The following is a 17,843-nucleotide window of genomic DNA, read 5'->3' on the forward strand; positions in this document are numbered from 1 at the left end:
TACCCAGGCGTGCACGTCTTCTCCCAAAGCAAATAGATGGCCACGAATTTCTTTCTTCATGCCTGCAAAAATATGGAAATCATGTGGGGAATGGTCGGGTTTCAATGGAGGCTGTAAAAAGGCTGCCCATGGAAATTTCTGCAGCTTTGTAGAAACAACCTTGGCTAAATGCGAACGGGAATTATCCTGCGACAGAATGACGTCATCCGTCAGCATTCCTGGGCGTCTGGACTTGATGGCGCGCTTCAATTTTTGCAAAGTGTCCATGTATTGCTGGGCGTTAATTGAGGCGTAGTGTTACAGAATGTCAGTGACAAACAGCTGGAGACAGCGTCTGCCGCAAAATATCTAGGCGTAATTATCCAGAGCTATCTTAAGTGGAATGGCCACATAAATCAGATAGTGGGAAAAGCAGACTTCAGACTCAGATTCATCGGAAGAATCTTAAGGAAATGTTAACTCATCCACGAAAGAAGTGGCTTATAAGGCGCTTGTTCGCCCGATTCTTGAGTATTGTTCATCTACCTGGGATTCCTGCCAGGTAAGACTGATAGAGGAGACCCAACGAAGAGCGGCACGTTTCGTCACGGGATCGTTTAGCTGGCGAGAGAGCGTTACGGAGGCGCTAAACGAACTCAACTGGCAGACGTTACAAGAGAGGCACTGTGCATCACGGAGAGATTTATTATTGAAATTTCGGGACAGCACTTTTCAGGAGTCAGATAACATATTACTTACCCTCACATACATCTCACGTATTGACCACGGCGAGAAAATTTGAGAAATTAGAGCCAATAAAGAGGCCTACCGACCATCATTCTTCCCACGTACTATTCGCAAGTGGAACAGAGTTGGAGGGATCAGATATTGGCACCGAAAGCACCCTCCGCCACACACCATTAGGTGGCTTGCGGAGTATGATGTAGATGTAAATAGCGGGCTCTTGCGGTCAGACAAGAAGGTTATCGTGACTCCCAGTGCTGGGTGCATGACTTTGGATTTTTCGTTGGGGGTAAATCCACTTGCATCCATTGTTAGCTCTGAAGCTTCTTCTCCGACTGAAAATGACATTACGGGACACAAAACAATATTCTTCATCGCGATACCATTCCAGGCGCTGGAGTGATGTCAACATTCTGTTCAGCATCTGCTCCTCCGTCAGGCTATGGGAAACCCATTGCGCGCAGATTTTCCAGAACTTCAGATGGTCTGTCAAGGTGGCGTGAGTGGTTCCATGATTGATGCCCAACAAGAGCCCAATGTCGTGCGCCGTCGGGCATTTCTGACTGCAGCAAGCACCGCAGCAAAGACAGAATGGGTAATGAAAGACACGATGTGCCTGTCTTGGTTGACTGCTGTTTTTCAATGACACCCGACCTTCTCGCAGTCGTTTATTCCAAACACACACAAGTGACGTACTGTCTTCGCCATACATAGCAGAAACTCGACCACGAATTTCACTTCCTGGAGTCAAAAACTGCACTACATTTCGCTGTTCCTCTTTTCCAGCCTCCATAGTGACGTCGGACGCACACACGACTCACTGACCTCAAGCGCGTCTAACTGGCAAGTGGTACAGCGGTGAACCTTTGACAATTCCTCCCTGAACCCAAATAGAGGGCACTTTTGTATATACACCTACCTGCGTTACCAGCATCTGCGACACGCTCGTTATATAATTCACCGCATTATCATTTAACTGTTCCTTACATTTAGTTTATAATAATGAAAAATGACTTCTAGCCTCAGTGATCGGACTTTTATGGCCTTATATACGTGGAGATTTATCACTAAAATGAACTGAAAATATGGATAAAATGGCTTAAAAATGATACAGAACATACGTAAAATGAGTTATAAAAAGGAACTAGAGTAACGAGAAACTTTATAAGAGTTTGGAACTGAAATTACAAAAACAATAATTAATTTAAAATCGCTAGTTAGTAGAGCACTTGCCCGCGAAAGGCAAATGTCCCGAGTTTGGGTCTCGGTCCGACACACAGTTTTAATCTGCCAGGAAGTTTCATATCAGCGCACACTTCGCTGCAGAGTGAAATTTTCGTTCTGGAAACATCCCCCAGGCTGTGGCTAAGCTATGTCTCCGCAATATCCTTTCTTCCAGGAGTGCTAGTTCTGCAAGTTTCGCAGGAGAGCTTCTGTGAAGTTTGGATGGTTGGAGACGAAGTACTGGCAGAAGTGAAGCTGTGAGGAAGGGGTGTGAATCGTGCTGGGGTAGCTCAGTTGGTAGAGCACTTGCCTGCGACAGGCAAAGGTCCCGAGTCGAGTGTCGGTCTTGCACACAGTTTTTAAGTGCCAGGAAGTTTCAGTTTTTTTGAAATCGATATGTTTTTCTTTAAGAAATTTCGTTTTACTTTTTTGTGTAGATGTACGAAAATTGTTGTTCAACTATTTTAGGATTATTGCAGCGTCTGGCAGTCACCATGCAGAGGTTTCGGAAGTAAGGGAATTTCTGTTGCCAGACAAAGAGCACTTATAGCTATAAAATTTGTCTACATTTACTGAAACAACTGAATAGTATCCTTCAGTTTCAAAACCGAATCTGCAAAATTGGCACACTTCACAAATGGACATTACGTTTGGTACAATATGGATACAAAAATCAAAATTTTTGTTTTAATAGCCCTTACCAGGTGTGTGTTACCAACGGCAAGTGATGCGACAAGGGCAACAAACACATGAACCATCAATTTATTTTCAGGCTTGAGTTCATCCTTGAACAATGTTGTTGCGTTTTTCCAAGAGATAAGTGACTTGCTCGTTGTTGTCAACATTAAAATTATGAACTGTGTTGTCATAAATGGATGATAAACACAAGTAGATAAAAAATGAAGTAAAATATTTAACTTGTACAGTTTTGCATTATCCTACAGATTGTCTCGAATAAACGCTTTTAGTCAAATTTTCTTTCGCACACTGGGGAGGGGAGGGGAGGGGAGGTCATTATCTCCAACACAATCCATCCCCTTCTTCCTTTGAGTACACACCTGGATACTTTGAGAAAAAGCCAATCGCTCAGTCTCCACTGAGACCTGAAAATAGATCCCCATGCCTCTGGATGTCCAATGCGCAATGGATGCTGACCTCAGAGGATTTGGCTCTAGTCATAGCATTGAGGGTTCTGAACAACACAAAGCCAAAGAAAAGTTATCTCATTCACCAGCTCGTACAGTGGCTAGAACTACCTACTTCTTGTAAACGCAAATGCAAGCACTGCCTCATCAGTCTCTTTATTCTTCTAGAATTTTTTACTGCCCGTACATGTAAAGACCCCTTTCAGATTTGGAAATTTGTGGTAAGAACTTACGGGACCAAACTGCTGAGGTCATCGGTCCCTAAGCCTACACATTACTTAATCTAACTTAAACTAACTTACGCTGTGGGCAACACACACACCCATGACCGAGGGAGGACTCGAACCTCCGACGGGACTCCTTTCAGATTGCGCCTTTCGGTCTTTTTGGGTTTAAAGTACCATCGACAACGAGGTCATGAACGAGGTACTTCATACTCGAATTGGGGTAAGGAAATCGGCAGTGTCATTTTCGAAGAAACTGTGCCAGAATTTGACTTCAGCGGTTTAGGGACCCCACGAAAAACGCGAGTGTGGATTGGTCGAACGATCTGAATCGTCATCTTCCCGAATCACCGCTAATCACTGCGACACCTCATTCAGTAGAGTATCTCAGAGCAGCTCTTTATGTCGAACGAAGAGGCTGCAGAACTACACACCACCGTGCAGAATGACACGTAACGACAAGTGTCCATCACACGTTTTATAATTTGTTTAGGGTCTTAACTTGTGTAATATCCCATGAGAGTATTTAAAAACACGTACGGTAGCAAATTATGGAATAAATTCATTATGACTTAGTCAGTTAAAATCACTCGGGGTGGTCGTCTTGGATACAGAGGGCAGCATAATCGGCCACAGGCTAATTTAGGGAAAACGTCGAAAGAGCGCTGCAGAATCTAAAGCGACAGGCATTTTAAGAAAAACGCCTGTACTCCCAAAAACGGCTTTTTAAAGAGTCGGCTTGCCAGGGGAGGAGGGGGAAGGGTGGTGTAGGTGGGACCAGGAATTTCTTGCTACCCCCTGCATATCACCCTTGTCGGAGACGCCCTAACCTACCTGTTTTCACCGGGGTGAGAACACCACGAGTGTAAAACCCTTATAGCGATTTCTTATAACAGGACCTTAGTTCCCTGCCAGGCCACTTGGAGTGCTGTAAGCTTATCACCCCTTCGTCATCCCGTTTTCTTATTGTGTGGTTTAAAGTCTTCCATATTCGATTTTATATCGTAGTAAAGAGAAGTTGGTTTCATCACGTTTCCAATTACAACTTCTGGTGTGTATTTCATTCTGAATAACATTGTAAATATGTTGCTTGTGTTCTACTTGATTTCTGCCCGCATCTGTAATACTGGGTGTAGTAAAATGATTCCATTTTAGTTTCTTTTTCATCTAATACAAATGCTGTTTTCGTCACAGGGATCTCTGTGGACTTACGTGTATTTGTTAACACTTACTCCTCGGTCAAAATGCATTTTATATAGAGTGCCTTTATTCTACTTCATTTTTGTTTGTATCCGTTTTCTGTACTTTCAAGCATTTAGTAGAACTCCATGTCAGCAGCTTTTGACAGAACTAGAATTCATCTTTATTACATCTTGTTGGAGAATGAGTTTATAATTCTGCTTCCAATAGTGCTCCTTCTGGCCACTCAGTACCTTGCATTTCACTGTTAGCCGCAGAGTAAGCTCGTAGATGAGTTTGCTTCATAGCCTTAGTGACTAGAGCATTCTTCCTTCACGCGTTATTAACAGGTACTACAAACAACACATTTTGGCAAAAATCAGTCAGCTAGACTCATCCTCTCATTCCAATGTAAATTTCAGAGGTCTCAGTTAAATGCAAGAAAGTTCGAGAAACGGATCGAACAAAAATAACGTAGATTGCGAAAAATATACGTAACAATAAATTTAAATCAGCATTTCAAACATGGATTCCTAAGCAATAACAGACGTGATTCCACAAACGAAACCCCCTTCTGTCTTACAGGGAGCGAAAATACTATGGATGCGAGCAACATATTTACAATGTAATTCAATGAGCGCAGTGCACCGAAGTCGATCATTATCAGGGACAGAACGCGACCAAACCATCTTCTGAGTCATGAGATACCAGATGATTTTTAGGTTTTGACAAGTTCTAAAGCAGAATTATTTCCACTTGATGATGGCCACATCGTCGAAATTGCAATATTGGCTTTTAAGGCTAAATAATTTTGTAGTCAAAAGGCGATCTTGTAAAGATGTCATTTGCAAAATTTTACACGACTGTGAACTAGGAGAAGTTCATCTTTGTTTTTGGTTGAGATTTCTCGAATATATTACTTTATCTTACAAAAAGGTTTCCAATTAAACACTTAACGCCAGACTACGAAGTCCACCCAAAAAATATAAATGAAAATTATCATAATCTTCTAATCGTATTTCGCAAAGCAAGAAACGAATCTTTCCCACATTCGAAGTCCATTGTCAGGCCACTATGAGCACCACTATCGTTCTCTGTTTCCATTTCGTAGCATGGGCCTTGCAGTTCTTATAATTTGGTGTGTTTTGGGAACACTACACTACCTAGGCGCCGTCACTTGATGTCAGATTGACCGCTACTCTAGCCATAGTATTAAAAACTTATGGAGCTATTGATTTTGCTTTATGATTTACACAAAACCATTTTGTATTATCTTCATTTACTATCACTCATACAAAACAAAAACAACGAATTAGACATTCAGATTAGAAATTAACACAAATATTTACATAAAGTCTACGTCCCAGGATTTAGTACCCGCAAAGTCCTCGTCGATGTGACTAATTTCAATTAAACTCAAAGAAGTTAATAACTGAACAAGTGTTCATTAGCATGTAACTATTTATCCTCCACGAGTCCCTTTCTGATCCTTGTGATGAACATGAAGATAGGCTTCATCCATGTAAGGAATAGGAAGAAATTGAAGTGTATAGTAGGATAAATCCTACCCTCTGCATTACACTTCACTGTATTCTGCAGAGCAATAAACGTGCTTGTTGAAAACAGATAACCATCGTACTCTGTGTCTCAGCAGGTGTGCTGAAGAAAAATAAAATAAAAAATTTCAAAAAAAAACGCTTTCACTCATTGTCCTATCCACAGACAGCAATTTTAAGTAGTGACGCGAACAGTTCGGAAAACTTAGAATGCAAAGACCATTTTGCTCTGTTTTTCAGTGCGATGAAATGAAATTAGAATGCTAAAATTATCAATAGTCGGTATTTACAGGTTTAAAGCGACAGTCTGTACGGACATCGGGAGATTATGTATAATTAACAGTTGTCTTGTATACACAGCGCAACAGCTGCGTCACAATAAAGCGGACAGAAACGAACAAAAGAAGAACCCTGAATCGCCATAACAAATCAGGGAAATCAGCTGTTTTACAATGCATGTTTTCCTCATTTTCTTGTCACTTTGAAGTACTAAAATGTGTGCGCGAATTATGAAGTGTCTCTTAAGCCAGTGATCGGCAGACTCACTACTGCAAAGAACGAAATATCAACAGCACAACGATTGAAATTACCTTTGAGAGGCAAATTTTTAAAATTAAACCGTGTATGCAGGTATATCATTATTTACTTAATTAGTGTACTCCTTAGCTGACCTTTGCTAAAAATGCCCTCGATCTGTACAGGTACTCTCCAATCAACAATTGTTTACACATAATTATTTCGTCTGTCTTCTTTCATTCATCGTGTCCGAATGTCCAAATCATCTTACAATACCTTTCTTAATACTCGACACTACATCTTCTTTCACTCCACAATACTCCCTAAAATTAACTTAATAAACTTTATTTGAAGTTTTGAGTCTTGGTTAAACTTCGAGTACTTTGGATGAAACATGATGTTACACATAATAACGATAGTTTTTGTAGATAAAATTAAGCTGTAAGGTATCCATACAACATAAAAAGTAATGTGAAGAATGGCCTAGCATCTCCTTCAAAGTTTGTGTAATTAGGTTTGCATGTTGTTTTTAGTTTTACGCGCTATTCCAGATTTTCAGCAATCAGATGACTACTCAATTTACTCTTGACAAGGTTCATGTTTGAAAATGACTGTCCGCATGAATATGTAGCCCTAATAAGGAAACAACAGAAAACGCTATCTCACTTCAGAGCACTCGCCTAAAGATAACTGTACACCAACTATGTAAAAGCAGAAATAAGAAAACCAATCACTAGAAGCACGTGTATTCGTTATTCCTCACGGTTATATTTCTTTGTCATTGTCATCATCTGTTTCACTTATTCCAACTCAATTAATCGCTTTCCAAATAATCCATTGTTAGTTCATTAAAACATAATTATCTTCTTCTTTCGTCATATCGCACGATTTTTTCCACATTTCACGAGAAACTGTTCAACACCCTTCAACGGGATAGATATTCCTTCAACTGTTTCAACTTAAGGGAACGTTTACTATCTTTTGGTTCAAAAAATCGATTTTTTTAAAATTGCGTTTTGGATCCATAAACGTGTTTAGAATCCACGCCTGTAACGATTTTTCCGAATACGGAACAGAAATGTTTGTTATTCGCAGTTGCACAAAAAATCCGACGGCATTACAATTTGGTGGAACAGATGAAGAAGGCAATTTGGGAAACGTATGTCCACAAGTGTTCGACGGATGACCACCCACAACACCAAAATTGTCCGGCTGGGGAAACTAGTTGGTGCAAGTGGCGCTTTGTAGAGGCTACCGGACATCTGGACGAATGTCAACACGACCAGCCGCTCTCCAAAGAAGTGCAAAAAGTGATTCATCCGATCTACGAGGCCCTTTCGGAGGATGAGTCATTGTACCGATACTTGGGAGGAAACACAAAATTCAAATGAAAGTTTGAACGCGTGTATTTGGAAGTTAGCTCCCAAGCATTTGCATTCTGGTGCGAAGACTGTGGAGATTGCGACATTCCTGGCAGTGAGTAGCTTCAACGAAGGGTATTCAGCAATTCTGAAGACCATGACAACGATGGACGTCACCCTGGGACTCTATTCGACGCAGTTCGGCAAGCATTCGGACGACCACCGGATTCAAGGGGCCGAAAACCGCTTGTCACCGTCCGTACGAGCGGCTCTGGAGCAGCGCAAGATGGCCCAGATCGAGCAGAACGCCCTCTATGAGGAAGAGGAAGGGCTAGTTTATGGACCCGGAATAGCAGATTGAGCGTACGTTGCATAATATTGCATTTATATGTAGTAAAAGTTTCAAACTCATGTTTCTCGAAATGACTTTTTTTTATCGCGCGGTATGGTAACATCAAACTACTGAACCGATTGGCATGATTCTTTGTTTCCGACGAAGCTAACTAAATTGTCCTGCAGCTGTGCCACTTTTATTCCGATCCATCAGCTATAAATATATTTACTTGTCCGATGAAGTCGAAAAATCGAGGAAAAAAACCATCTTTTTTTCCAAATGGCCGCCATTTTGTTTCCTGTGGTCCAAATAACTTAAGCGAGGTACAACTCCTAAAGAATCTTATATACTTCGCTAACGTCAACTCAATTCTGGTTTCGGACGAGCCGGCTGACCTGTGACATACCGCGCGTGGTGGTCTACATCGAAATTTTGTTTCGTTCCGACGGCACTTCCGGCTTTGCTCTTCTACATTTCCGATCGAAAAAATTCCAGTTTGTAGAGGAAATATCAATAAACATTTTGACAAAATTTGACATTGATATCTATAACACATCCCAAGAAAAAAATTCTCAAAGAACATGTTTTTTTCGGGCCAAAGATAGAAACTTCCCCTTAAGCACGTTAAAAATTATCTCACGCACCCCCCAATTTCGAGCTTACTTTAACAATAGTGAAGCACGTGCAAGCGAAAACTGACTTCTGTCTACGGGCCACAAAGTTTCGGCACTGTTCGCTGAGTGTCCGCCCTTATATTTTCTGGAAGAGCTTCACTCATGTGGCTCGCGGGCCCCGGTTTGCGGACAGATGTCTAAAGCCGACAAAATTAATTCCTTCGAAGTCGATTTTAGCATTTTGCAGTTATGTTTTAGCTCCTTCTTTTCTTTGGAAGTTCCCAGTAACCGTATTGGCTTTCGAATAACCGCCTCTCCTCTCCAGTACGTGCCGCTGCTATCGCGCAGCCGCGTGGCTCATTTGTTACCAGGGAGGCGAGTAGGGAGCAGGCAGCACGCGATGGGCCCGCCAAGGCCATTGGCCTGACAGTCGTGTAGCGGCAGGCATGGAGAACGGGAGGAGGTGGGATGAGAGCGAAGACGCTGACGCGTTCCTGGCGCGGGTTCTGCAGCTACTGCGAGAAGAGGGCGCGCTCAATCCCGGAACCGACCAGCCCGTCGTGCGCTTCAGACACCCCGCCGAGCTCCAGGTGCACACTGGCTTCTCTAACCGTCACCGGGGATTAACACCGCACGCTAAACGACGCCTTGCACTATTAACAAAAAAAGCCACAGCCTCAGACATTAAAGGCAACTGCATGTAAAATAGATTTGCCTTACCGCCTGTGAAGTCTGCTTTTAAAACTGATGTTTCCAATATGCTAATTATGGCTTCTACTTCTCCAGGAGTCGATACTTCAAGATATATATTTAGAATTTTTCTTGTTTTGCCTTCACCTTCCTTGCACCATCCATAATACCGCTATGCTTCAGATCAAAGGCACGGAAATATTTACCATCCTACCAAACTATTGATGTGTTTCAAGATCTACCAAATACAAAAAGGCAGAGTGTATTAGACAATAATCAACTTTAAGCGGAAAAAAATGTAGCTGTCGCAGTGGTAAGTATATTGTCTAACACGACGAACGTTGTTAAGAGCCAGTGTATAAAATAACTAGTACGTAAGTAGCGACTTTTATTTCTTGCAATTTTCTCGTCATTTTCGACTGAGAACAGTAGATCTTCTTCGGACTAAATACATCAACTTCAATGTCCAGATTTGTTTTTTCCGTATGTTTTGCTGTCCATTTAGACTATCGAAAACTCATCCTCTACATTTATTTTGATGCTGCTCTAATGAAATTTAGCGCCGATTGCTGCTGCCACCTATTGGAAAGCCGACAATAGGTAGTTTCAACAGTTGTATTTCGTACAGCTCAACTCGGCCTTAGTACGCAGTATCAGAAATAAATACGACTACTGCGGTGGGTATACGTCACGAGAATGTATTATTTTCCTTAACGTACTTACCTAAACATGAATAGCTGCAACCTCCATTTTCAACCGCTCGATTATGACCCAGGACCTAATGCCAAACGCTCTTCTAGTTTTCACGACAAAGAATTTCGTTTCGCGTTGATTTTTTTTGTACACTTACGCTACCAGTATGCGCGGGTTTAGAAGAGAAGCATCCGGATGCTATATGCCGTATCTATAGCTTTTGTTTAGACTGTTCTGACTTTCAGATGAATTTCCTAGTTCTGAAAGACGATTATAGTTCGCAGTTCTAAAAGTCTGACAAGTCATTTGCGTCGCAGAATTATTCTTCCAGTCCTACAATCGAAACATTTTATTGTGTTTTTGGAATTAGGGGATGGATGGTGAACTTTGGTCGAGCGTTTATATTTCAAAGTATATCGTCTGAAAAAAGACTCCCGATGAGAGCAGTGCGTTTCGTATCAGTGACTTGCAGATTTACGATAAGTTTAAGCACTTAGTTATCGTTTGCTGTAATAAACCCTGTACTCAACAACGGAAACAGTTTTACGCGCAATCATTGTTAGACTTAAAGCATTGGATGTCATATGATATCACTGAATGAATGGGAATCATAGCGGATGTGAACTTAGTGTCTTTCTCGTAACGCGGATGATAATTCCTGGGCGTAGACTCGTGTTCACAGTTAGTAATAAACTGCGTGTATATCTACGAATAACACCCAAAATCTACTAGTTATTGTAGAAGAAAAATCGATCTTGATAATCTGCAATGTATTCAGTACCAAGAATTTCGAGCTGATTTTTGGAATTCTAGTGTGACTATTTTTGTTCCGACAACCAGGTCAGCATAGCGCTGGGCTATTGATTGATGGAGCCGCTACCTTATAGCAAGCTGACGTGTCTCTTTTCGCACAAATCTGTTCTTTCACCCTTATTACGGAGAGGAGTCAAATGTTCTTCACATCAACCTAGAGACTCTACTGTGACTCCTCCCGTCATGTGCTAATTTCGCGAAATACAGAGAAGCATAAAGGGTTAAGCATATTTTTAAAATTCATTCTCATTTACGTCAATGTCATTCTCTTACTCAGCGATATAACAACTAAAGAAATTGTAAGCATTAAGATCAGTAGCAGCAATAATTCTGCAAGGCGTGATCCACCGTGTGATTTTCGTGCTTACATGTTCAGTCATTTCTAGCGGGAGATACAGCACTTCATTTCCTGTAGGTTGACTGTGAACTGCCCAATATGTGATTGAAGTACATTATTACACTCATTTCTTTGTGTGTTTCTACACTATGCATCCTGTTTAAGATTAATGTCTTGACTGAGCAGCCGGCCGCAGTGGCCGAGCGGTTCTAGGCGCTACAGTCTGGAACCGCGCGACCGCTACGGTCGCAGGTTCGAATCCTGCCTCGGGCATGGATGTGTGTGATGTCCTTTGGTTAGTTAGGTTTAAGTACAGTAGAGCGTCGATTATCCGAAGTAATTGGGGACATGGGTGTTCGGAAAACTGGTTTGTTCGGCTTATAGAATTGTACATGTTTATTTGCCAAAAAGAAGTACTGTATAGTAAATTTATTCATAAAAACAGGCATCTCTTTTAGTATTACAAAGTAACATACAAAGGCAACTTCAGTAGGAATATATAGTATGTGGCACAGTTTGTTAAACAAAAATATATACATATTACATACGCATTTTGCATGAACAATACACACACTATTCAAAATTAACGTTTCAACAAAACCCTTTATTTTGGTCTGTCTAAGGAAGCGTACACGCTTATGAGCAGCTAAGTCACGTACTTTTTTCATTACAGATATATGAAACTGGTCACTTTCATCTTGGGCTTCAAACCATCGCAAGGCAGTATCTAAACAAGTGAACGCCTCAGAAGCTGTTGGTATACTTTCATCTTCACTTTCTGGAGCACTGATTGATGAGATGCTGGCGGCGTCATCTTTATCAGTGACGACGTTTACAATCTCGCTGCCCTGCATGATTTGGTATACTGGATCTGCATCAACGATATTCATCCATTCATGAACGTCTTCTTCATCACATTCGTGGCAATCTATTTCTTTTAGCATACCGAAAATTTCGGACATATCATTCTGTTCGTCATTTTCAATCGTACCTTATGAATTTTCTTCTGTGTCCAAAATTTTATTCCAGGCTTTCTTCAAATTCTGTTCCTTTACACTATTCCATGCTCCGCTGATCATGTAGGACACGTCTTTCAAGTCAATAATCTTTTGATTTCTTAAGAGACTTTCTTCTCCATCCTCTTCTCTTTCTAACAATAACTTACGCAACAATTCTTTCCTGTAATATCGTTTGAAAGTGTCAATAACGCCTTGATTCATGGGCTGTTACGTTAGGTGGAAGAAATATTACCTTTATGAACTCGTCTTTTTCGTTTAAAATATCACATGACGGATGAGTTGGTGCATTGTCAAGGAGAAGTAGTGTTTTCTCCCTCTTCCCATTCTTTACCTGATGAGCTTTTACAGAGGGTACGAAAACGTCCAGAAACCACTTCATAAAAATTGTGGGAGAGTAACAGGTGCGAGCGAGGTATACAGTTCGGTTAAGCGGTCATTCGGTTGACCGACGTTCGGATAATCGACGCTCTACTGTAGTTCTAAGTTCTAGGGGACTGATGACCTCAGAAGTTAAGTCCCATAGTGCTCAGAGCCATTTGACTGAGCAGCTGTAACCCTTACTGAATGTGATGCGATTTAGAACAATTTTCATTGTTCTGTTGGTGGAATTCTGGTGAAGAAGCTGTTGCCCTCTACCGACAGATGTGTAACTGTAGCTTTTGGATGACCCAGATGAGCATTGCAGTGTGGTTTATGCTGTTACAAATTAACAACTATCGGCAGCTGAAACGAAAGGTACACTTTGGTATGTATCTGTGTCACATTCACTCAATTCTGGAGAGCCCGCAGAGAGCTCTGCATCTTCTAGTGAATAAACGCTCTGTAGAAAAGGTATGAAATTTCTATTACTACCGGAAACTAGGATTCTGATCTGCCGGCATCCTGAATCATAAGTGAAGGAAGTAATAAAAATCTGTTGGAAGATATACTCCCAGTGTCCTCATAGGTGTTGATCTGGTTTGAAGAGTCCCTCCTGCTGTATTGTCTTGTACTTGGCCACTGCTGTGGGCGGTTACAGAGAATATTGCAGATATCTGGATTAATAGCCATAGACGTACGTATGCAAAATCAACATTCATTGTTAAGATACTATGTGGATAATACAATTACTGTAAGAAAAACGTGATTAATATGCATTCTGATTTTCTGAACCTAAGTTGTGATGAAGCCAATGCTACTAAGTGCCATTACGAGACGTTATCGTGATAGCTTAGTGGCTATAAAAGTGAATATTGTACTCTCTGCGTCCTGATGTCTCTCGTAATTACAGTGAACAATATTGTTACTTGGTTGTTAATTGTGATGTGTGACATTTGACAGAAAGATGTACGGTCTCCTTCACTTTCCCGTTGCTGCATTTACGTAAACCTATCCTATGTTTCGCTTATGAATATTGCGTGTGCTTTTACCGGTGACAAGGCATTTTCACCGCTCTTCCGTGTCCCGTTTTGGGATAAACATATCACAGCTGATAGACATTAGGATGGACACTGAAAGCCATGACCAGACAACACTCATCCCTGCATTTTTGAAAACTTTATCTTTACATTTTCTCATACTATTTTCCTTTAATTTGATCACACTGTTACAGCTTTTGAAATCCCATACTGGAGGTTCCATGGCAGACCATCTTGGCCAGGTTGTCGAGGGACACTTCAGGCAGGCATAACTGCGCACAGATGCTCAGAGCGATAACCTCATTATTATTACCAGGTAAGATGATTAGCAGGCTGGACTCGCATTCAGGAGAAAGACGCCCTGCCATCCAAATCGCTTAAAGGAAATACTAGGACGGTTTCTTTCAAAAGGACACTTCCTACTTCCTTCTCACATCTCTGAGAAATTGTTCCACGACGCCAACACCTCGTCGTTGACCTGCAGATTATAATTTAATGTTACTTTTTTAATATTTTTTATGCCATGCAGTATAGTCCGAACTTCCCTCACGGTGAACGGACATGTCGTCTAGGATCTTTGTTTGGTATCTTGTTCGTCGACGCATCTTTGTATCACGTATAGCACCTTTTTTATGTTCCTTCAACAAAGTTGCCTCACGTATCGTTTCTCTGTTCAAATGCTTCAAATGGCTATGAGCACTATGGGACTTAACATCTGAGGTCATCAGTCCCCTAGAACGTAGAATTGCTTAAACCTAACTAACCTAAGCACATCACACACATCCATGCCCGAAGCAGGATTCGAACCTGCGACCGTAGCAGTCGCGCGGTTCCGGACTGAAGCGCCTAGAACCGCTCGGCCACAACGGCCGGCGTTTGTCTGTCCTCAATAAGAATACGTTATTAAAGCATTTGGCAAACTTACATTAAAATTTTAACGAGTTTTCGACAGTTATTTTGATTTAATCTCTGTGCTGGATTATCAAAAATAAAAGTAATGGTGTACTATCGAACTGTACTAGAAAGTTTAATAATGCTGTTGTCGTAAAGATACGAAAAGTTGCATTTGATACGCCCCGTCTCCCTTGTGAGAGACAAAAAAAGTATGTTAATCATTTTCGACAAGAGAACTGTTTGAAATGCGCTCCATAAGGGAATTCAGAGAATTTTTCTATGTGCCATGCCAACACACGTCGGCGCGACGTGCCTCGGTTTCTAATCTTTGTTCTCTTCGTCTTCAGTATTGAAATCGTGTATAGATTCTATCACAAAAACTGCCGTCGAATGCTGCCAAGATTGCCTTAGAATGATTTAAACATCGATAGTTGCCAACAAGGCGCATGCAAGTCGTACACTGAAATAGTTTTGCTAGTTGAAACGAAGCTTATTCCTTATATTGGCTGTTGATGTAACAGTTGAAGGTCATTTTGCTGTGAGCATTTACTGTACAGTCGCAGTAACATTATGAGGCTCAAAACGACCCCAGATGCGCTTAGAGCATTTAATTACAGATTCGCCTCGGACAGTTCCAACAGTAAATTCTGGGAATCAAAACCTGAATGTAGTTGAACCACTGAGAGTCCATCATAATTTGACTGAGGTTATATACAGGATATCACAAAAAGGTACGGCCAAACTTTCAGGAAACATTCCTCACACACAAATAAACAAAAGATGTTATGTGGACATGTGTTCGAAAACGCATAATTTCCATGTTAGAGCTCATTTTAGTTTCGTCAGTATGTACCGCACTTCCTCGATTCACCGCCAGTTGGCCCAATTGAAGGAAGGTTATGTTGACTTGTGTAATCATGTCATCAACACAGATTTTCTGTAAACGTTTGGGTGGGCATTGTTGGTGATGTCTTGATTGGGCCCCATGTTCTTCCAGCTACGTTCAATGGAGCACGTTATCATGATTTCATACGGGATACTCTACCTGTGCTGCTAGAACATGTGCCTTTATAAGTACGACACAACATGTGGTTCATGCACGATGAAGCTCCTGCACACTTCAGTCGAAATGTTCGTACGCTTCTCAACAACAGATTCGGTGACCGATGGATTGGCAGAGGCGGACCAATTCCATGGCCTCCACGCTCTCCTGACCTCAACCCTCTTGACTTTCATTTATGGGGGCATTTGAAAGCTCTTGTCTGCGCAACCCCGGTACCAAATGTAGAGACTCTTCGTGCTCGTATTGTGGACGGCTGTGATACAATACGCCATTCTCCAGGGCTGCATGAGCGCATCAGGGACTATATGCGACGGAGGGTGGATGCATGTATCCTCGCTAACGGAGGACATTTTGAACATTTCCTGTAACAAAGTGTTTGAAGTCACGCTGGTACGTTCTGTTGCTGTGTGTTTCCATTCCATGATTAATATGATTTGAAGAGAAGTAATAAAATGAGCTCTAACATGGAAAGTAAGCGTTTCCGGACACATGTCCACATAACGTATTTTCTTTCTTTGTGCGTGAGGAATGTTTCCTGAAAGTTTGGCCGTACCTTTTTGTAACACCCTATATATATATATATATATATATTTTCATCAAGTGATAAAATAGATCCTCAAATTACAGATTTAAGTTAAGAGATGTCAGCTAGTTTTCTCAGAATGTGAACCTGATAATTTCGATGAAATAGATTATTTAAGAGCCATTTGTATACGTGTCATTCCCGGAAACCCCTCTTGGCTGTGAAGAGCCAGTCGCCTGGGCACCTCGCTCCCCAGACTTGACACCACTGGAGTTCTTTCTCCGGAATTTCATTAAAAACCATGTGTATGTTGCTCCCCTACCAAGCAATTTAACCGACCTGAAAAATCTAATCTACGCTGCCGTTGCACAAGTTATGGCTGCTTTGCTGAACGAGTGTGGGAAGAAACTGATTACGGTGGGGTGTTTGACGCACCACAAATGGTAGTCACTTCAAACCAAAATGACACTTGGCACTTTTATGTGAGCCGGCCGGTGTGGCCGTCCGTTTCTTGGCGCTACAGTCTGGAACCGCGTGACCGCTACGGTCGCAGGTTCGAATCCTGCCTCGGGCATGGATGTGTGTGATGTCCTTAGGTTAGTTATGTTTAAGTAGTTCTAAGTCTAGGGGACTGATGACCTCAGATGTTAAGTCCCATAGTGCTCAGAGCCATTTGAACCATTTTGAACTTTTATGTGAAAGTTGAGGTTGTTTGCTTAAAAATTGACACATCGATCGATCTTGTAAGTTATATCAATAAATTTGTGTATCATTCCAAAGTTATAAAGACTTTTTTAACTCACCATGAATATCCAAAGCGAACAAATATACCGAGGTGCTAGAAGCATGTAGTCTGGTGAGTGTGCAGACCATTTCGCGTTTCTTAAGAGGATCTGTCACTAGATGTGCGGCGTGGGAGGGACACCCATCATGTTTGTACCACACCAATTGCCTTATGTCGGCGGGATGTCTTCAATAGCTCGGCAGCAGCATATCTTAGGAACTCAAGATAACTGAGTGCATTTAGACTCCCATCAATAAAACAGGGACCAGTGATGCGGGTCTTGAAAAACACGCACCAAACGTTTATGTTCCGGCGTAAAGTCAAGCTCTGGCACGCCAGTCGGGAACGATAGAGCGGAGAGGGCTGTGACAACACGTCAGCCAATCGCACGCTGACCGACCCCTCTCCAGGACGACAACGCGGCAGCAGCGGCCTCTATGCGAAGAGGACATAAGCGCTGGGCCCGGCTGGTCACGGCGCAGTCCTGCAGCAGCTTCAAGACTAGCGACGTGAATAGAAGCTTCAACTGCATTACTTCACTTGTATCAGAAGTGTTATTCTGAAGAAGCTTGTTTATTTCGGATGTCGCCCTTTGCTTGCGATATATCTATGTAATTCTAAAAGTTATGTATTGTCATTTACTTTTCGTAATAAAACTCATTAATACGATTTGGCCGGCTGTTGTGACCGAGCGGTTCTAGGCGCTTCAGTCCGGAACCACACTGCTGCTACGGTCTCAGGTTCGAATTATGCC

The 17,843-nt window shown here is 41.8% G+C and overlaps 1 protein-coding gene across 1 annotated transcript in view; it reads left to right on the forward strand.

Moving 5' to 3' along the window:
• The first annotated feature begins 9,295 nt into the window (after positions 1 to 9,295).
• The window catches only part of LOC124795429 (acidic amino acid decarboxylase GADL1), a 169,923-nt gene continuing 161,375 nt past the window's right edge, over positions 9,296 to 17,843 (forward strand). The window contains exon 1 of the mRNA XM_047259455.1: positions 9,296 to 9,466. Within this exon, the coding sequence (XP_047115411.1) occupies positions 9,323 to 9,466 (144 nt within the window). The 5' untranslated portion in view covers positions 9,296 to 9,322. The remainder of the gene's footprint in view (positions 9,467 to 17,843) is intronic.

Source organism: Schistocerca piceifrons, chromosome 4 (genome assembly GCF_021461385.2).
Source record: "Schistocerca piceifrons isolate TAMUIC-IGC-003096 chromosome 4, iqSchPice1.1, whole genome shotgun sequence".
Classification (NCBI taxonomy): Eukaryota; Metazoa; Arthropoda; class Insecta; order Orthoptera; family Acrididae; genus Schistocerca; species Schistocerca piceifrons.